Below are 22,619 nucleotides of genomic sequence, written 5' to 3' on the forward strand. Positions count from 1 at the left end.
TATATTATTTTATTCTCAGGAAATTTAAAAGACCATAAAGGTTTCAGTGATAGATTTTGTCATTAACTTCACAGGTTTCAAGCAGCAGCAAATACCTGCAAAATGGGATGAATCAATTTAGATGAAGTCTCAGAATGATGAGTGCCAGAATTAAGCTTTAAATTCAGGATGCCAGCCCATCTTCTAAGAATCAGTCCCTAGCTATTTATTAAAATCCTCTTGTGTGCCTACTGACAGCTACTCTCGTAAAGTGATCCAAAGAAATCCAAGACAGATCCTTTACCCCCAGTAATTACTACTCTGCTTAAGCAACAAGACTTACAACTTGGGCCAGCTCCGTGAGTCACAAGGACCTACACCGGCCAGGTCAAGACTCTTAAGTTCTCTCTCCCCGACACTCTACTCTGTGAGAATCCATATTTTCTAACATGTGACTTTTTCCTTTCCCTGGCCCCTTTCCTCTCCATTTCTACCTTAGAAACTAGCTCCCAGACCAGAAACTGATTGGGTGATTGCTGCTGCTGCTGCTAAGTCACTTCAGTCGTGTCCGAGTCTGTGCGACCCGATAAGACGGCAGCCCACCAGGCTCCCCCGTCCCTGGGATTCTCCAGGCAAGAACACTGGAGTGGGTTACCATTTCCTTCTCCAGTGCATGAAAGTGAAAAATGAAAGTGAAGTCACTCAGTCGTGTCCGACTCTTCGCGACCCCATGGACTGCAGCCTACCAGGCTCCTCCATCCATGGGATTTTCCAGGCAAGAGTACTGGGGTGGGGTGCCATTGCCTTCTCCAATGTGATTGCTAGACTGCTACAAAGAAATAAACAGCAGGATAGGTGGGTCTGAAGAAAAAAAAGGCCTAGGAGCTGTATTGGTGGTGGCAGTGGAGGGCACCTGACCACTGCAAGTTCAAGATAAAACAGAAGAGAGGGCAAGGAACTTGGTGGGAAAGAACCTACAGAAAGAAGAGGTGACACCAGGAACTGCCTCAACTTCTTTCTAATACCAGACCACAATTATCCAGACACAAGAGTGCAACTATGAGAGAGGAGGGAACTATAATGATTCAGTAAGGACAGAGGGCTAAGCATCAAGTATCAATAGAAGATGAAGAGCAAAGGGCAGGCGACTCCCTGCTGGTCCAGTGGCTAACAGTTCATGCTCCCAACACAGGGGGCCTAGGTTTGATGCCTGGTCAGGGAACTAGATCCCACATGAAAACAACTAACAGTGCACATGTCACAACTAAGACCTGGGGAAAGCCACTCAGTCATGTCCAACTCTTTGCAACCTCATGGACTATACAGTCCATGAAATTCTCCAGGCCAGAATACTGGAGTAGGCAGCCGTTCCCTTCTTCAGGGGATCTTCCCAAACCAGGGATCAAACCCACGTCTCCCACATTGCAGGCAGGATCTTCACCAGCTAAGCCACCAGAAAAGCCCAGGGAAGACCCAGTGCTGCTAAATAAATAAATAAATAATTTTTTAACAAAGCAAAGGGCAGGGCTCAGATCACGTCACTCTAGGACAAGGCTGCTCAGCCCCACCACTTCTGACAGTTGGGGATAGACAGTTCTTTGCTGTCAAGTGTATTACAGGATATCTGGCAATATCCCTGGCCTCTACCCACTAGATGTCAGTAGCAACCTCCTCCCCAGTTGTGCCTACAGAAAAAACAAAATAGCAAGAAAACGAAACAACAACAAAAACACCTTGACTCTCAACATTGCCCGATGTGCCCTGAGGGCAAAAACTACCTGTGTCTGAGAGCCATGACTTTGAGGAGGCTGAATTTTTACCAGCTGGCAACAGGAAGCCACTTAAGGATTTTAAGCATAGGAAGCAAATCAGATTTGCTTTTCAAATGAATGGAGCACTGCAGAGATCAACTGTAGAGGAGCTGGGAGGGAAGCAAAAGGACAAGGCCAACTAAAGAACTAGCTTGGGATAAAGATGATAAACACATGAACCAAGACAGGGTAAACCAGAAAAAAGGGCATAAAGGCAAGCTACAAAGGTAGAGTTAAGAATGCCAGGGCCCAGTTAGATAGAGCATTTGACGAGAAGAAATAAATCCTACAGAATTATTTGTAGGTCTCTGACTTGGCAATTTAGATGGCTGCAGTGAGGGACATTATCTTGGATAGGGAATTTAACAGAAAGAGCACGTTCAAAAATGAATTTTGTTTTAAACATAATAAAAGTCTGACAAAAGTATGGAACATCCAAGTAGCAAAGTTAGAAGAGCTAGGGTTAATGTGACCAACACTTAACATGGTGAACACTACGCATCACTTTACAAATATTCATTGAGATAGCAACTACTGTCACCCCATGAAGTAACTTCTCCAAGATTCCATAGCTAGTCAGTTTTGAAGCTGAGGTCCCAAACTCAGAGTCTGTGCTCTTAACTGCTACCCTATACTGCCTGCCTCAGGAAAAAAGAGAAAAAGACTAGGATTATAAATGTAGATCTGGATGGTTTTCAGTATAAAAGCGCACAGTAGGTAAAGTCACAGGCACAGATGTGAACTCCCAAGAAAAATGAGCAAAGAGAGAAGAACCCAATATGAAATACTGGAAAAAAGTATGCGTGTGTTAGTCACTCAGTCGTGTCCGACTCTTTGCGACCTCATGGACTGTAGCCTGACAGGCTGCTCTGTCCATGGGGATTCTCCAGGCAAGAAAACTGGAGTCGGTTGCCATGTCCTCCTCCAGGAGATCTTCCCAACCCAGGGATCAAACCCAGATCTCCCATATTGCAGGTGGATTCTTTACCATCTGAGCCGCTAGGGAAGCCCAAGAATACTGGAACAGGTAGCCTATCCTTTCTCCAGGGGATCTTCCCAACCCAAGAATTGAACTGGGGTCTCCTGCATTGCAGGCGGATTCTTTACCAGCTGAGCTACCAGGGGCCAAAGCTGGAGGAGCCAGAGGAAGGAGCCGTGGGGGAGGAGGTGATGGGACGAGAGAGGCAACAGGGAAAGTCTTAAGGGCAAGAAGTACATGATAATGTATTTGTAACTCACAACAATCTCTTGCATATAATCTACTCCACATCAATATTTTAACTGAGTTAATAACCCTACAGTTTCAAATAATGATCATATCGAATATCCACACTCACAGTACTTTCAAAAAATTTCACAGGTGAGCAATACCCATACCATGTATGTTTGCAGTTTCTCTAGAATACCAAGGATTTGTGGAAGACACAGTGTCATTTAACATGAAACAACACCTTAGATACCATATGAAATCATTCCATATATTTATGTCTGGCTAAGAAGACTTTTTAAAGCTTTATTCACATCTAACTTTCACAGCAATGAAACACGTCTTTCTGTTTTGCATTTTGTTGATGAGCACATGAAATACTGACTCCTCTAGGTTTTGCAAACGATGGATAAACTGTGCAGTCTCTTCCTAAAAAAAGATTTAGGAAACGTAAATGTGAAAACTAATGACTTCTCACTTGAAGGAGCTGCTATAGCATCTGGTGGGTCTTGAGCTGTGCTGCTGTAATAAATCTCCTGTGTATCTAAACAGTTTTGGGTTATGCATTCCTTATTATACTTTACAATTTTATATCCTAAACACAAACATTTAGTAGAGAATGAGTTTCCTCAAGATACAAAAAAATCTTGCTCCCACTTCCAATTCAAGACAAGTGTTTCCTAAGGAACTAAATCTTATTTCCAAGCCCAAACTCAAAGTACTTTCCAAACTTTAAGGCATGAGCAAGCCATTCAGGGATCTTGTGGAAATGGAAGGTTCTGATTCAACAGATCTGAAGTTGGGCCAACTCTCTGCCTTTTTAACAAGTTCCCTCCAACATGATACAGATGCTCTGGTCTAGCTACTCCACTGTGGCACCTGAACCAGAAGCACTGACCACACTGGGGAACCGTGAGAACTGCACGGCCTTCGGTGTAACACACAACAGACCGACATCAGCTGCTAACACTGATAACTCTACACATTTAAAGTCTTTCTTTTCAAATCCATTTACAACTCATTCATTGACTTTCTTGTTTTGTTTTTTTGTTGGTACAGAAAATGAGACCTTCTTTTCTTTCTATTCCTTCCATTATCCTGAACTGTGAATCCAATAGCAATAGCAATAGCAATCCAAACCCCTCCGCAAGAAGGACCCAGCTGGTTCTTCCAAGCTTCTCTCCTATAATCCCTGCACCGGTCCACAACACACCAAATGAATTAAGTGGTTATCTTCTAAATGTAAACCATGCTCTCTCACCTCTTGTTTTGGGTTGTTTGGTTGATACTTTCCCCTATCAGGGCAGACTCTAGAGCTGTCCCTCTCTATTTACTTTGCCCAATTTTTTAGTGAGATGTGACCTCACCATTCTCTGAACCAACCCCTCACACTCATTGCAGAGATTTTTCTTTGCACTCTAATATTTACTACATTCTGTTGGAATTTAACATATGTTGGTTTTCTGTCTTATCTTGGCTACTGAATTACAAGCTATGTAAGGGTAGGAATTCTTATAACTAATTTTGATATCCTTTGCACTGCCTAACACAGTTATGCACTAAATACTAAAAAAAAAAAAACAGCCCCAGTAAAATGAATTAAAGCACTACTCCTTAATGATAATAAACTTGATATAAATATTCGCAAATCACAAATTTAATGACATTTCTTATTTCTCCAAATACCATTGGCTTTCTACGTTAGTCAGCACAGAAAGTTGAGCTCCAAAGTTGAATCCAAAGTCAGTCAAATGGACAATCTCTCAAGTACAAACCAAAAAAATAAAATAAAATTCAAAATAGTGTACTATTAAAACAGTGAGTCAAAGAAAATTATCTTGTGCTAAATTCTGAAGACAAATAGACTAAGAACATAAGTTAATTATGACTAATTATTAAAAATGAGCCCAGGTCAATAACTGTCTCTAACCAAAGGATGGAAAGTGAGATCTGAGTTTAAAAGTGACATGGAGTTGTGATAATCACCAATGACTGGAACATAAGTAATCATCAGGGCTGCACTGCCTCAAAATCAAGAATTAAAAGAAAGGATCTAGTATCACTGAATACATAACAAATGTTCTGCTTGGCAGTTGCAAGGACAATACTGAGCATCCTGCCTGAAGATGAAAAAGTACCCATATTTTTAAATCTTGCAAATGATATTTGTTCATTGACTTGTTAATTAGTTTTCCTAACCTGAAAGATTGTCTTTGGCAAAGACTAGGGAAGGGATGGGAGTGTCTGGCGATGTTTGACAAGTAGAGTAATGGCTCCCTCAGAATGTCCACATCTACCCTTCATGAACCTATGAATATTTGACCTTACAAGGAAAAAGGGACTCTAGTTATGATTCAGCTGAGGATCTTGAGGTGGATAGATCACCCTACATTATTCAGGTAGGGTCAAGGCATTCACAAGAGTCCTCAAAGTAGAAGAGGTCACTGAAGTGATGAGATGTGAGGAGGACTCAGCAACATACTGTTGCTGGCTTTGAAAACACAGGAAGGGGCCATGAGCCAAGGAATGTGGGCAGCTTCTGGTAGCTGGAAAAGGCAAGGAAAGAGATTCTCCTCGAGGGCCTTCAGAAAAGGATGCAGCCCTCCTGATATCTTGATTCTAGCCTGGTGAGACCCCTGTTGAATGTCTAACCTACAGAATTGTATAATAAATGTGTGTTTTAATTCATTTATTTAATTGGAAGCTAATAACTTTACAATATTGCAGTGGTTTCTGCCATCCAATGTGTGCTGTTCTAAGCCACTCATCTGTGGTCGTCCATTACGGCAGCAACGCACGCATGCTTAGTTGCTTCAGTCATGTCAACTCTTTGCAACTCCATGGACTGTAGCCCGCCAGGCTCTTCTGTCCATGGGATTTCCCAGGCAAGAATACTGGAATGGGTTGCCATTTCCTTCTCCAGCAACAGGAAATAATAAAATGGTTAACTGCTATGAAAAAAAACTCTCTAAAACAAGCAGATAACTCCTTTTTAAAAGGGCAGAGTGATGCTCAGCAAATATGTGAATCAAGATTTAGTTTGCATTATTAAGAAATAGACCTGCTCCTCTGCAAAAGGCTATCACACAAGCTTAAACCTAGATTTTTATAAAAAGGTTGAAAGCAAATACGACTGACTTTGATTAAAAAGTCTGAGTTAGAAAACAAAGCAGAACAAGGTATTTTCAACCAAACAAGAAGGTGATTAAAAATTAAGTAGAAAAATGTGATATTCCTCCTAGATAGCCGTTTAAAAGGGACCACCATAGTATTCTTTTCAAAAAGCCAAAACCAGCATCTCTTTCTTAGCTGTGTTTACCTGACGATCCTCTGGGCAGCATACTGATGGAGGGAACGAAACTGCGCAGACATATTCGCTAAAGCCGCCAGACAGTTTGTGTGAAGGTACTTGTCCTGCCAGAGAGCATACGTTTAGAACACACATCAGAGAGCAGAAGTTTAAAACACACATCAGGTCTTCTAGACATTTTCAGCAAGGTTAACCAGAAGCGAGTGGAAAGTCAACTGTCACTCATTTCAGAGAATTCATACCCACAATCCGTTTCTTTTAATTCCAAAACCCGTAAAGTGCAGAAAGTTTTTTCACCACTAATTTGGAAGCAACATCTGGCACAAAAGACGATGATGGTATTTATGGTCTTCATTAAGCCCACCCTGGAGAAGAATGAAATATTTCACTGCAGAAATATTAACGTCTAGTTACAGTGTGCGGCTCCAGAACCTAACGATTACATATTGTGTAGCATAAGAACTATAATTATCTTTCTAAAATAAAAAAATTCTCCATTCTAAAACACACATGTGGCCCCAAGAGCTTCAGATTAAGATTGTGGACATGTAGAGTTTCAGATAAAAGATTGCAGACATGCATCTACGTCAGCCTCCCAGAAGGGAGTAACTAAAAATGGTGCAGTAAATTTGACCATTTCCCTGAGCTATGAATTCTGTATACTTCTCTAGTGGCTGGAGCTGACATCTGCTCTAAGGTATACCAAATACAACCTAGTTCAAATTTTCCTTTCACTCTTTAAAATATTCTCTTTTTTTCTATGCTTCTGTCCCATCTGAATTCATATTTTCTTGTGTCTGCATCTTCTTAAAGTTTGTTGTTGCCACTTCTTAAACTTAAGTCAGTTTTATCAGTTCGGCAGAGGCAAAGGAGCTACACCGCTTATTTTCTATCCATGTAAAATCTCTCTGATCATACAACCTATGAAATACTCAGATGCAGACACTAGAAACATTACCTTAGGATCATAATACAGAGAATATACACTGATCTATACTTTTCTACCATACTCCATGAGAATGTTAGCACTCTAAATATTGAGACTGCTTTAAACTATAGTCTTCATTGCATTGTATATACAAAGGTAGAAAAATAGCTACGGGATACTTACTCTTGTCCTTGTCATGTTGTACTGAATGGTTCTTATTACAACCAGTATCAGGAGACTTCCCAGTGAAATTTCAGTTAAAACCCGTTCTGAATACCAAGTAATATTTTTTAACATCTGTAATGGGGAAGAAAAGTTTAAGTAAGTATGATTGCTTTATGGAAGAAGGGATTATCCATGTCTACAATTTCTGATAAGCCATGGATTTGCTCTGAAGGTGAGTTAAATAGTATATAAAAATAAATCATGAGAATTTCAGTTCAAGATAGCAAAACTGTGATGTATTTACTTCTTCTTCCTTCTCAAATTAAAAGAAAAACAGACAATTTTGTTAGTAGACAAATAGAAGCTATATCTAAAAAGGTACAATACGTAGGATAAGACTGACAGCACAACCGTCAGAGGTCACTCATTTGAAAGCAAAAAATAAGAAAACCAAGGAATGTCTTGAAAAGTAGAGTTGTCGCAACAGCCACAGACAATCTGCACCCCCGGGTCAAGGAGAGACCAAGAGTGTAAATTAGCCAAGGTCTTCAAGAAGAGATGGGCCCACGCTCTGCTCAGGCTCTTCAGAGCAGGCGGCTCTGGGGCTTGCCTCCAGGCCTCGGTAAGTAAGAGCTGTCTAGCTTCAGCTGGTGTAGTCCCACGGCCATGCAACAGAGAAAGAAAAACTGGGCAACACAGCAGCCAATTCCGGGCCACAGCGAAGAAGGCAAAACCCACAAAACCCAACAGGCTCAACTGGCACAGGACTCCCCTAACATCCTCTTCCTCTGAGGTCACCCTGACTTCTTTTCTCCTTGACATGGAGCCAAGGTGCCACATTCTTTCCATCTATACCTGAAAAAGAACAAGACTTCTGGCTGATTCCTGCCCTCTCTGCAGTGGACTCTTACCATCCACATCTTCCAAAAGGAGGCACACCCCCCCCCCACCTTTCAAAACAAGTGAGTCTGACTTTCTTTTACAACTATGAATGGACAATAAGAAGCTACAGAAAAAGCATAGAAATTCAGTAATCTGAAAGATAAGCTGAATCCAATCAAGCCTCTGTTCTAACTGCCAGTAAGTATGAAATACAGAGGACTGAAAAACATGATAAATAACACAATGATATAATCAGCCAAAGCCAAATGTATGAAATTCTACTAAATAAACAAGCCAGTTTCTATAAAAAATAAATGGTGTAGCATGGAGACAGAGGAAAACACTGTTGCAGATTAAGAGTTAAGAACTAAATGCATTAAGCACTCTTTGGAAACTGATTCAAACCAACCAACTCAAGAAAGACGTTTTAAAGAAAACTGAATATTAGCAGGCACAATAAAATATTGTCAATTTTGTTGGATGTGATAATGGTGCTATATTTATTTTTTTATGCCCACATTTATGGGCATGAGATATTTAAATATTTGCAAATGAAATTTTATATATATATATGTTTTATAGGAGTAAGAAATCTATTTTAGTCAAAATAGAAAAGGCAGAGAGGGTGGAGTGGATATATGAAATAAGAACAGAAGAATGTTGATGAATCCATAGAAATTCACTATACTATTTTTTCCAATTATGTTTACATTTATTGGGTTTATATTTTATATTTACTAAATAAAAAATATGAAAGCTAATATTGTATGAAATAAATACTATAAATAATATTGCATGAAACAAATAAAAGTAAATAAAGTGACAAGAACAAACAGACCCCCAATTAAACAAAGATAATTTAAGAAGCTGGGGAAACTTTTTAAAAATTCTAATCAGTATCTTTGATGAGATCTGACAGAATACTGTAACCACAAAATAAGAACAGGCAACTATGAAAAATGAGAATCAGAGAATGAAGAAAAGCCCCTGAAGGTTAAAAAGAGTGATGACTGAAACTTAAGAGAGAAGAATTAGCAGAATGGGCACTATGGAAAAGAGAATCTGTGATCTGAAAGACAAAACTCAGACGTCCCCTCAGACAATAGCAATAAAAGGCAAAAAGACAAAATATAAGAGAAATGTGGAGATCCATAATATACTTAATAAGAGTTCTAGAAAGAAGAGACTGCAATCGACCCTTGAACAACATGGGTTTGAACTGCATGGGTCCATTTATACGGGGTTATTTTTTTCAATAAGCGTAACAGTCAGCCCTCCATATTAGGTGGTTGCATCCTCAGATACGGATACAGACAGCTGACTTTTGGGACTTGAATATCTGCAGATTTGAATGTCCACGGCAGGCCCTGGATCCAGTCCCCACTTATACTGAGGAAGGACTGTAGAAGAAAAACAGAAACATTAGTAATAGACCCAGGTTTGATCCATGAGTTGGGAAGATCTTCTGGAGAAGGAAATGGCAACCCACTCCAGTACTCTTGAAGGAACGGAGGAATGTGGTGGGCTACAGTCCATGGGGCCGCAAAGAGTTGGACATGCTACAGTCCAAGGGGTTGCAGAGAGTCAGACACGACTGAGCGACTTTACTTTTTTAATACCAAGACATTTCTTTTCACTCTTATTCTCTCATGAGTGTACAGTTCAGTTTTCTGAAGACTACCTAACATGCCTAATAGCACAATTAATTTAATACAGAAGGAGACCTAAGACTCTGTTAAGGTAATTCATTAAAGAGATTTGCAAAAATGTAAAACAATGCTGCTCTTCTCACTAAATTTTTGTTTGTGGAAAACAGTTACTTTCATAAAAATCTGTTACTGATGCTAACGTGTAATGGGTTTATTCTAATAATTATTTCTAAATTAACTAGTCAAATACTTTTTAAATGTCAGTTTTAATTCCTAATACATTTAACATAGAGAACAATAACCCACATAAAGATTTTTTGCATAAAAATTATTTGCTGTCCTCAACTATTTTTAAGTGTAAAGACCAAGAAGTTTAGGAACCACAGCCCTAAGTCTCCAGGGGAATACTAACCCAGGATACTCAACAGGCAGCTTAACTAGTGAGAGGAGTCTCTGTCTTTTAAAAGGTCACACGCTTGAATATAGTTTGGTTTCTCTTCTCCTTTGGCTTCTGTGTTTACAAATAAATTATCATAAGCCACCCTTATTTGAAACCGAGGTCACTGGTTCTTAACATCTGCCTGTGTGTGTCAATTAGAAAACTGGATGGAAGAAGTGTTTTGAATAAAAGTAGTCTTTTTCATTCAACGTTCAGTAAATATTTAGTAAGTATCCACATAGTAAACTTATGACGTTACTATGAAAATTAGAAATCCAATTTAGCATTTACATAAAGGTCCATCTTTTCTTACTATGAAAAGTAAATTATTGTCTGGAAATTCTGGTAGTGTCTAAGAAAAATGAAAAATAATTAGTTACAGAGCTCACACAGCTTCCCACAGGACACTGATATATAATAGGCAGCATACAGACAATTTTCTTGGTAACCCAGCTGTAGATCTTGACCTATTTATTTGGTTCTTATAAAAGAAATTCCTCATCTCTTACATTCAATGTTCATATAGTTTAATATCTATAGATTTATCACCTTGATTACACATTATATCTATTTATCATTTTATGCTAAAATAACTCAATTAATATGTAGAAAAGCCATGGAGGATCTGAAATATCTTTCTTCGCAAAAAATATATAATTGTTTGGTTTCTTTTCAGCCTTTTCCCCCAGATATTTGTCTTTATTGAATATATTTCTTCCATATGTTACACAGGCTAGAATATTACATAGTAATATATAATATCACCTCTTCAAGAAATTAAATTTAGACATAGAAAAACACAAAGAATAATTAACTTCCATACTCCCACAATTGATAGTAACATTTTATTAACATTAACACTTAATGTTTTATTTTTTAAGATAAAAATTCCATTTTATTCCCCCAAAGAGGAACAACCACTATCTTGATTTCGGAATATATCTTTCCAGTCCATTTCAAATACTTTATGTGTAAACTGATACATGTGCACATGCACAGACACACATGTACACACACACACACCCATTCCTTTGTATAGTTTCTAGTTTACATAAACATCATCATAATGTATCACACTGAACAGTGTCCTCCAAACTGGTGTCACCCAGAACCTGTCAATGAGACTTTATTTGGAAATAGGGTCTTTGTAGATACAATCAAGACAGATTACACTGGATTAGGGTAGGCCCTAAATCCTACAGGACTGGTGTCCATATAAGACGAAGAGGAAAGACAGGCACGTGAGAAAAGACCACATGATGAGAGGCTGGATGCAGCTGCAAGCCAAAGAACATCAAGGATGGATAACAAGAGACAAGGAAACACCTCCCTTAGGTCCTTCAGAGACAGCACGGCCGTGCTGACACCACGCTCTTAGACTTTTAGTCTCCAGAACAGTAACAATCAATTTCTGTTAATTTTAATAAAGCCACCCAGTTTGCTATGGCAGCACTAGTAAACTGATACACTTAATATCTGCTTGCATCATAATTTTTTCACTCAATACATCTTTGCAACTCTTCTATATGGATACATATAAGAAGAATGAATATTCATCATATTTGCCAATCTAGTATTAATGGTACTAATTTTTTTTAATGAACTACTTCTATACTATACTATTTAAATTAGTAAAACAGCTGCTTCCCCCAGCCACTCCCCCAGGACCTCCTCCTGGTTTGGCAATTAATGCAGAGCAGAGAACAAAGGACGAAAGAGCTGAGAGCCATTCTTGCTGGATGACTGCTCTCTCTGGTGCCATGGCAGGTAAACAGCTGAGCATCACCTCTGCTTCACTCCATCCCAACACTGGATAGTCCTGGGCCAGTAGGCCCCATTTTTTTTCCCACTCTGCTGTTATGGGAATTTAGGTTATTTCCAGTTTTTCCCCTGTGAAAAACAATGCTGCAACATAGATCCTTGCCCTCACTATCCAAAATGTCACTATAGTAAACTCAGAAACAGGGAGTCCCTATTTTCCATACTCTTTGTATCCTGACACTAATTACCTTAAGTTAGGAATCACATTCATTTTGAAAACAAAAATACCTGTAAAATTCCTTTTAGGCTACTCTGTTTGTGGTACGTAGTGACTTCATGAGCACATCACCAAGAATTTGTTAGGAAGCAGAACTGCGAAGCCACTGCACAGTTTCTTTTAAAAATATATGTATGCTTTGCTTCTAAGCCCGTGCACCACCACTAGAGAGAAGCCCAGGCACCACAATGAAACTCCCACGTTCTGCAATGAAGACCTGCTGCAGCCAAGAATAAATAAATATATAAATGTTTTTAAAAATAAGTAATTACGTATGTATGTATGTTTTGGTTAAGTAAGTGAAAGTCACTCAGTCGTGTCCAACTCTTTGCATCCCCATGGACTATACAGTCCATGGACTTCTCCAGGCCAGAATACTGGAGCGGGTGCCCTTTCCCTTCTCCAGGGGATCTTCCCAACCTAGGGATCAAACCCAGGTCTCCCACACTGCAGGTGGATTCTTTACCAGCTGAGCCACAAGGGAATCCCAAGAATACTGGAGTGGGTAGCCTATCCCTTCTCCAGCGGATCTTTCCGACCCAGGATTCAAACTGGGATCTCCTCCATTGCAGGAGGATTTTTTACCAACTGAGCTATCAGTGAATATTATTAACTAAAAAGTACAGAGCACCAGTATCCAACACAGCACCAACCACAGCAGCACCAGCCACAGATCAAAATTTAATAAAATTAAAAATTCAATTCGTCAGTCACACTGGCCACATTTCAAGTGCTGCTTGCTATATTGGACAGTGAAGTTACAGAGGATTTCCATCAACTCAAAAAGCTTGACTGAATATTCTGGTTAGAGAACACCACTGTATCCATTACCCAGTTTTAGCAAATGTTAATATTTTCACTTGTGAAGCACCTAAAGCTCTACAGCTAACCTCTGGCAACCACTCTCCTAAATGTGATACTTCATTACCATGAATATTTTTGAATTTATTATGATCAGTCCATGCAGTTCTATTTCATTCACTGTATTAACAGTTCCTCTGTAGTATTTCATTTATGTTATTGCTGTTTGCAGTTTTTGGAACACTATGAACAGTACAACAAGGAACATTCCTTCAAATGTGCTCTTGTGAATCTACGGAAAAGTTTTTCCTAGGACTTAAATCAGGAAATGGAATTGGTAGGAGGTAAAGTATTTAATTCTGCAGGTAATATGAGGAATGTGAGAGGCTGCATTCCTCTCAAAAGTGGTTCTGTCAGTTTATACTGCTACTATCAGTATATGAGAGTGCTTTTTCTCTATATCCTCACCTGACATACGACATCTCATACTTTTTGCCAATCTGATGAGCACACAATATTTCAGTTACCTTAATAAAAATGATGCTGATGAATGATCAAGTTGAACATCCTTTAAAAATGTTTACCAGTCGCTCAGGTTTTTATTCTGTTTTTCTATTACTCTGTCCATTATTCTAGCAACACTTTGCTTTTGTAATTGATTATAAGGGTTCTTAAAATTAAAAACACTAACGCATCTTTCTGTATCTTTTTTCACTTGTTCGAACAGTGAAAATTTTCATTTTAATGTAGTCAAACTTATTTATTTTCATTCATGATTTATACATTTTACACTTAAGAAATCCCTTTCTCAGAAAGTTTATAGAAATATTATCCTTTAATTTCTCTTTGAAGATTTTTAAGTGCAGTTTTTCACAGCTAGCCTTATTAATCCAATTGGAATTTCTCTTTGTATGTGGGACAAGATAATCTAATTTTACTTTTTCCATTTGGATGAGCCATCTTCTCAAACTCAGAAAAAAAAATTTACTTACTACTTAGAATTGATGCTTTTAAACTGTGGTGTTGGAGAAGACTCCTGAGAGTCCCTTGGACAGCCAGGAGATCAAACCAGTCCATCCGAAAGGAAATCAGTCCTGAGTATTCACTGGAAGGACTGATGCTGAATCTGAAACTCCAATAATTTGGCCACCTGATACAACGAACTGACTCACTAGAAAAGAACCCTGATGCTGGGAAAGACTGAAGACAGGAGGACAAAGGGACGACAGAGGATGAGATGGTTGGATGGCATCATCAACTCGATGGACAAGAGTTTGGACAAGCTCTGGGAGTTAGTGATGGACAGGGAAGCCTGGTGTGCTGCAGTTCGTGGGGTCGCAAAGAGTCGGACACGACTGAGCGACTGAACTGAACTTCTGTCACACTTCACATTTCCATATTTGAGTGTGTAGTTTCTGAACTAAGTTCCTTCCATTTGTCTATTTTCTATTTCCCTGTTAATAAAACACAACTTAAGTACTAAGAGTTTAATAACTGATCTATCTGGTAGGGTGAATAACTCCACAATGAAATGTTTCAAAAACTTCCTAGGCTTTTTGCTTTTCCCTATAATTTCTGGGATTAGATTTTCAAGGCACACACACACACACACATAAAACTGCTAAGATTTTGGTCAGATGAACATAGTAATTAATTTGAAGGCAAATTAACAATTTTATGACACTGAGTCTTCCCATCTGTGAACACAGTATCTCTCTCTATTTATTAATACATATTCAGTCTTTTTCATTTGGGCTTCCCTAGTGGCTCAGTGGTAAAGAATCCACCTACCAATGAAGGAGACAAAGATTCTATCCCTAAGTCAAGAAGATCCTCTAGAGAAGGAAATGGCAACCTACTCCACTGTTTTAGACTGGGAAATCCCATGGATAGAGGAGCCTGGCAGGCCACAGTCCATGGGGGTTGCAAAAGAGTTAGACACAACTTAACAACTAAATGACTATTCATGCCATTAAAAAATTATACTTCTTTTAGATTGATTCCTAGGTTCACGGCAGTTTTACTATCATTGTTAAGTACTATCTCTAGGCCATATTTTGAAGTTGTTATTTGTATGCAGAAACAGTATTTAGTTTGTATAGCTTAGTTTCTGAATCTATGACCCAGAAAGTTTGTTCAACTTTCTTAACATTTCTAATACTAGAGTCTTGAATTTTCTGGGTAGTCAATTATAACATTTACAAATACTGTCATTTAGATTTCCCTTAATTTTAAACTTCTTTTTTCATAAACAACTCACTTTTTATGCTTTAAACTACACATTTTTTTTCCTGAGCCACAAACAAGTATTTCCACAGCAAGCATATTTACTAATGGGACAATGAAACTGATCAGCATATAATATGCTCAGCTCCTGATTTAAAGAGTATAGCAAATTAGCAATGCTGTGTCTATTTTCAGGAACAAAAGATCCCAGATTATTCCTGGGGCTCATCCAATAACCAAGGAAGAGCCTGAAAAACAGATAACGAATATGATAACAGACAATGTTCATTTAGAAAGAGTTTGCTGGGACTTCCCTGGTAGCACAGTGGATAAAGATCCATCTGCCAAAGCAGGGGACATGGGTTCCAGCCCTGGTCAGGAATATTCCACAGGCCGCAGAGCAAGTAAACCCATGAGTCCCAGCTACTGAGTCCGCGTGCTGCAACTCCCGAAGCCTGCCTGTCTAGGGCCTGTGCTCTGCAACAAGAGAAGCCACCAAAACGAGAAGCCCACACAACACAGCGAAGAGAAACCCTTGCTCACCACAAACAAAGAAAGCCCAAGCAAAGCAATGAAGATCCAGTGCAGTCAAAAATAAGTAAAACAGATATTTTTAAATTATTAAAAGAAGTTTTCCTATCCACGGTATGATCAGAACACACACAAGGGTGATCTTAAACTTTTAAATGTACAAATCTTTGATTATGCTTCTTTTTCACTAAGAAATAGAAATAAAAGTTAATTATAGCATATGCAGTGAAAACAGAACCAATTGTTAAAAACTCTCAACTTTACATTACTACACAGTTTATTAACAATGTGTGATGGTTTCAGGTGTACAGCGAAGGGATTCAGTTTTACATACATACATGCGCCTTTCTTTTTCAAATTCTTTTTCCATTTAGGTTGTTACATAGTATTAAGCAGAGCTTCCAATGCTATACAATAGGTCCTTGTTGCTTATTCATTTTAAATATAGCACTGCGTACATGTTAATCCCAAACTCCCTAACTATCCCTCCCCCTCACCCGTCCCTCCTTAAAACCGTAAGTTCATTCTCTACCTCTGTGAGTTTGCTTCTGTTTTGCAAACAAGTTTCTTTGAATCATTTCTTTTTCAATTTCCCATAAGAGCAACTGAAAGTTGCTTAGTCATGTCAGACTCTTTGTGACCCCAAGGACTGTATAGTCCATGCAATTCTCTAGGCCAGAATACTGGAGTAGGTAGCCTTTCCCCTCTCCACGGATTTTCCCAACTCAGGGATCGAACCCAGGTCTCCGCATTGCAGGCTGATTCTTTACCAGCTGAGCCACAAGGGAAGTCCCATAAAAGCAATATCATACAATATTTCCCCAATCTCCATGTTGCTGTAAATGGCATTATTTCATTCATTGTAATGGCTAGGTAATATTTCATTGCATATATGTACCACATCTTACTTATCTATTCCTCTGCCAGTGGATATTTAGATTGCTTCCATGTCTTGGCTATTGTAAACAGTGCTGCAATGAACACTGGGGTGCATGTATCTCCTTGAATTATGGTTTTCTTTAGATATATGCCCAGGAGTGGGATTGCTGGATCATATATGCATAGCTGCTTTAGCAAAAATAGGCCCCAAGTGGGAAAAAAGCCAAATATTCACCAAGAAGGGGATGAATAAATATACAGTGGCATATTCACAGAATGGAACAGTATATGGCAATAAAAAAAACAAACTAATGATGCAGTAACATTTGTGAATTTCAGCAATACTATGCTGAGTGAAAGAAGCCAAAACAAAAGAGAACACACTAATTTCATTTCCTAATGCTCAGTGACAGGCATCTTTATATAGTTTATATACTTATATACCATTTTTATACTTATATACCATTTTATATACTTATATACCATTTTTATATACTTTCCATGTGTTTATATATCTCCTCTTAAGAAGTACTTTTCCAAATTTCTCCCCACTGTTTTAAATTAAATTTTAATAAATTTTTTATTTTGAAATAACTATAGTTTTAAGAAAAATGCTGTGAGAATCCATGTATCCTGTACCAATTTCCCCCCAGAAACAACTATATTTCAAGAAGAGGTAAAAGCTACTCTACTGGGAGGGAATTCTTCTAGAATGTAGTTAACTCTGGGTGGTGGGGATATTAACCAGAATATGCAAAAGAGAGTCTTCTATTATGCTAGAAATGTTCAGTTACGTGATCCGGGTGGTACTAACACAGGTATGTACATGTGTAGAAACTCGCACGTTGTAGCTTTAAAATCTGTGTACTTTCTATTTTGTACTTTAATTGAAAAGCATTTTTAAAAATCATACTTTTTTATTCCTTATCAAAAGAAAATAAATGCTCTTTTAAAAAAAACTAAAGCAATCCAAGTATTTTTTCTTGAGGTACTTTACTAAATATGAGGATCAAAAATTTTATATGTTTTATCCTCTTTCTATAGCACTAGTATTCCTTAAACCTTAGTTGAAATGATAGTCATACTACATAAGAGGCAAAAATAATTTCAATAGGAACAGGAGAGAAAAGATCATATAAAATCTCTTTTAAAGAAGCAAGTGTTTATATACTTATATACCATTTTATATACTTATATACCATTTTTATATACTTTCCATATGTTTATATATCTTCTCTTAAGAAGTATTTTTCCAGATTTCTCCCCACTGTTTTAAATTAAATTTTAATAAATTTTTTATTTTGAAATAACTTCTCTCTTCTCTGAAGAGAGAAGCTCCCAGCCCCGTCTCATACTAGACCCCCATAGCAGACTGTAAGAATCCCTTCTAAGAAACTGACCACCCCAAAAGAAGAGGCTTACAGAGAGCAGGACATCCAGAGAAATAGACTATGTAGAGCACATTAGATTGAATAAGTCCTGCCCACACAAAGAACCTTCAATCAAAGTTTTAGTGCCTGCTCCTAAAGAGAAATAAACAAGCAAGAAGCACCACACATTTGAGGAAAGCCCCTAATGAGGGTGAAGACAGGAGTCAAAAACAAAAATGAAATTGAGAAAATAGGCAGTATGCTGTAATAGCTTGAGAGGAGATTCTCAGTTTTGCTGAAGTAGTGGGAGTTGCATTAGTGACTGGTACATGAACATAAAACAAAGCAATGGTTTTCTACAGAAAAATTAAAACATGTACAAGAAAGGAAACACAATTATCACACAGTCCATCTGAGGGTAGAGTAACAGTTAACAAAATCACAATAATGTAAAAAGCTGAGTTATCACAGAACAGTAATAAGATGGGAGAGGAAAAAGTCTGTGCTGGAAACAGGTCTAGGAACCCAGAGGGCACACTCAAGATGTACGGTAAGGAGAACTAATATCATATATTCTATCTTAGGATGGTAACAGTTAATATCTACAAATCTGAAAAATCAAGAAATATTTAGAAACATGGACAGAGCTGATGGCATTTGCTTTGGGGAGGGGCAATCAGGTATGGGATGGACAAGGGGTCTACTATTTTACGCTGAAACCTAGTACTTCTTTGTAAGTTTTAAAACTATGTACATGAATTATTTGACACAAAATACCATTGAGGAAGAGAAAACCAGTTTGGGAATGGAACTCACTGATAGGACTAAAATTTAAGGAGTTAAATTAATACACTACTTTACATTGTTTTTTTATAAAACAATTTTTCAGTCCTTTTCTTTTTCCCTATTCTTTCATTCATTCTATATAAAAGGAGGAAATCTATGTGATCATTTCCACCACAACTAAAAAGCGGAAATGGAGAGGAAAAATGACCTCAGCACAGCATAAACACTTCTATATAAATTTCCATCTAAAACATTTCTATCTAAAAAACTAAAGGAACTATTTGGGGAGAGTTTTTAATAGTAGCTAATAATAGTCATTCAGAAGAAGAAAAAAAAAAAGACCACAAATCTGAAGAAAAATACTAAGTCAGGCATTTGCAGAAATATCTACTAGAAGGAAAAGAAGGAAGAAGGGTACACTAAGGGTGGTAAGTTTTATGGACTTACGTGTCCATTTGGTAGCTCTGGTCAACATGAAGATAACTTACCACTTCATGAATGGACCTATTGAACCCATCATCTTCTGTAAGGATCAACAATATTATAAGGGCCATATACACATGGTGCGAATTTCTTTCTTCCACATGATACAGAATCTCAAGAATTGGTAAAACCTAGTGAATAAAAATTTTAATTTATTATTTCAATTACTTTATTATAAAACTATTGTTTCCAGCCGCTATACTTTTATCATGTACCCTTTGCTTTAATTTCACAAATCAACCTGTGACTGAAATTACTTTCCGTATGCAGAGCTAAGGTACCAGAAGAGAAAACCACCCCCCCTGGGAAGCTCTGCCACCATATAAAGTTTGAGTTTAGGGACTTATCTGGTGGTCCAGTGGTTAGGAATCCACCTGCCAATGTAGGGAACAGAGGCTTGATGCCTCGTTCGGGAAGATTCCACATGCCATAAGGCAACTAAGCCTGTGCACCACAACTACTGAGCCTGGGCCCTAGAGTCTAAAAGTGCTACAGCAAGAGAAGCCACAGCAATGAGAAGCCTGTACACTGCAACTAGAGAATAGCCCCAGCTCACTGCAACTAGAGAAAGCTTGTGCATAGCAATGAAGACCCAACGCAGCCAAAAAAAAGGTTGAGCTTACAGAGACCACTTAGGCTCATGGCCAACACCTGATACTCAATAGAGGCAAGTCTCCAGCCTAGCGGGAACTTATACAATATGGTACTTTTAGAAACAGGGTTTCGCTGGTGGCTCAGTTGGTAAAGAATCCACCTGCAATGCAGCAGGCTCTGGTTTCATCCCTGGGTCAGGACGATCCTTTGGAGAAGGAAATGGCAACCCACTCCAGTATTCTCCCCTGGGAAATCCCAAGGACAGAGGAGTCTGGCGAGCCACAGTCCCTGGGGTGGCAATGAGTTGGACACTGCTTAATGACCGAACTTCCCTGGTGGCTCAAACAGTAAAGCGTCCGCCTACAGTGCAGGAGACCCGGGTTCAATCCCTGGGTCGGGAAGATCTCCTGAAGGAGGAAATGGCAACCCACTCCAGTATTCTTGCCTGGAAAATCCCATGGACAGAGGAGCCTGGTAAGCTACAGTCCATGGGGTCGCAAAGAGTTGGACATGACTGAGCAACTTCACTCACTTTTAATGACTAAACAATAACGTTCTTAGAAACACTGTAATATGTCAAACATTACCTTTTTAATAGCAAAGATGCAAGGATAAAAGAATTGTTAACAACAAAATCAGAGCAGCACAGTGAATTTCCTACCAGTAACATATTTTCTAATCAGATTCAACAAATTATAGAACAAAAAGGACAGGGAAGGACATCAGCTAAAACACTATAAAAGTAATCTATACAAAACATTAAAAATGAAAACAAATATATCAGTATAAGCCCCACCTCTCCCCACTCCTCCCCCAAAAAATCCCCAAACAAAACCTTTTAACTCTTCACTCGGGTTAAGTCATCATATATAGACAACTGTTCTCCTGCATGATCTTATGTACCAACAAACATCCTTACCATGGAACTTTCTAGAGCAGATGATGTCATGGGCTTTCTGCCTATTGCCATCATTTCCCTTAGGCAACACCATGCTCAGAACTGTCTCCTTATATTCACTCACCCATTAGCCTTTCTTTACAAGTTTTTACTCACATGAGCAGAACCTTGTCACACCCAATTTCACTATTTAAGCCAATGTTTTCCACATATAGCTGGTGTGCAAACAGGTTCTTTCATCACATTTTTCTGTCCTTAGTGTCACTTTGACACAGAACATACTCTTCAAACAAATTCTAATATTCCATGCTTACTATTTTCATCTTAAATGCTGAAAAAAAAACAGCCACCAAATCCCTGGGGAATCCTGCTATCAGTCTGTAAAAATCGGTGTAGAGGGGACATTCCTGTTGCCACCAGCAAGCTGCTGGCTATTTCAGAGATGGTCACAATTTTATTAATGCATGAATAGTTCAATGTTACCTATATAGTATGTATTTCAAATGTGACATTAACACCTTAGTGAGGTAGTTTACTTTTCACAGAAACATTATTTTTTTTTGCCATAGAAACATTATTATTTACATATTAGTTACAATGGAAATCAGTGATTGCCTAGAGGGGTTTTTGTCTATGAGCAAAAAGTTGGAACAATCTCCCTCACACAGTGAAGGATAATGTGCAATTATGTGATGCCTGCCAATGGAACCTTAAATAACACTTCAGGAACTGAGTTCAAGACAGCCTTAGCATCTAAGCCAGTTGAAGGGATAGGACATTTGGGAGTTGAGTTGAAAAAAATCACCCTTCCTTTTAGCCATACTTATCAGGAATACACAGCAACTGTGACTTGAACATGGTGGGTGGACACTTAGCAGTGGAAAGGAACCAAGAGGGTGTAAGTATCTTCTTGAGAACGGTAGCCAGCATGTCCTGCGGGACTGATCAGGCTGAATCACGGGCAGCAGGCTGGCTGTTAAGGACCCTGAGGACAGGGCAGCTCGCTGCGCCGTGAGCTCCCCTGCTCTGCTCTGTGACCCCCATCTCTGCGTGCACTGTCTCCCACATTGTCAAACTCAGACCTCTGCCTTTGCCGGCAGCATCTCCCTATCAGCCTCTTGACTATCCACCTTTGCGGGCAGGCAAACAACATACGTATCCTCCTGGGGAAATAAATTACTCTTCAAAATATTATAAGATACAAACACTATGCTTAATATGATACTTACAAGATTTTCCATATCTGTGCGAGCCAACATGTATGTCCTAATATTGCTGTTCTGATGCAGCAACGTATACAAAAGAAGAGTAGCTTGGTCGGATGTCTGCTGTTCACACAGGGCCATATACAAACTGTTGAAGTTAATCTGGAAAGCATGTGGAATGGACGAGGGAAAAGGACTGCTATCTGGAACATATAAAACACAAAATCTTAAAAATATTACATTTTCTAGACTGCCTGATATAAATAATAAAAGCACTGTTAATGTATACAATTCAATTCCAATTAATTTTATATAAGTTGTTACATTTCAGGCTCAAAATTGCAATTAATGTTCTAAATTTTACTTAAAAAAGAACTAAACTGACTACAATTGATAGTATATTTGAAATTTGCTAAGAGAATAGAATTGAAACGTTCT

At 38.5% G+C, this 22,619-nt stretch overlaps 1 protein-coding gene across 4 annotated transcripts in view; it reads right to left on the bottom strand.

Annotated features, from left to right (window-relative positions):
• Nucleotides 1-22,619, bottom strand: part of DYM (dymeclin) — a 382,780-nt gene that overhangs the window by 219,754 nt on the left and 140,407 nt on the right. For all 4 annotated transcript variants that reach the window (XM_043889419.1, XM_043889417.1, XM_043889418.1 and 1 more), the window contains 4 exons: nucleotides 22,206-22,384; nucleotides 19,490-19,615; nucleotides 7,419-7,532; nucleotides 6,317-6,411 (listed from right to left, as the gene is read on the bottom strand). In XM_043889419.1, the coding sequence (XP_043745354.1) occupies nucleotides 6,317-6,411; nucleotides 7,419-7,532; nucleotides 19,490-19,615; nucleotides 22,206-22,384 (514 nt within the window). The remainder of the gene's footprint in view (nucleotides 1-6,316; nucleotides 6,412-7,418; nucleotides 7,533-19,489; nucleotides 19,616-22,205; nucleotides 22,385-22,619) is intronic.

Source organism: Cervus elaphus, chromosome 27 (assembly GCF_910594005.1).
Source record: "Cervus elaphus chromosome 27, mCerEla1.1, whole genome shotgun sequence".
Classification (NCBI taxonomy): Eukaryota; Metazoa; Chordata; class Mammalia; order Artiodactyla; family Cervidae; genus Cervus; species Cervus elaphus.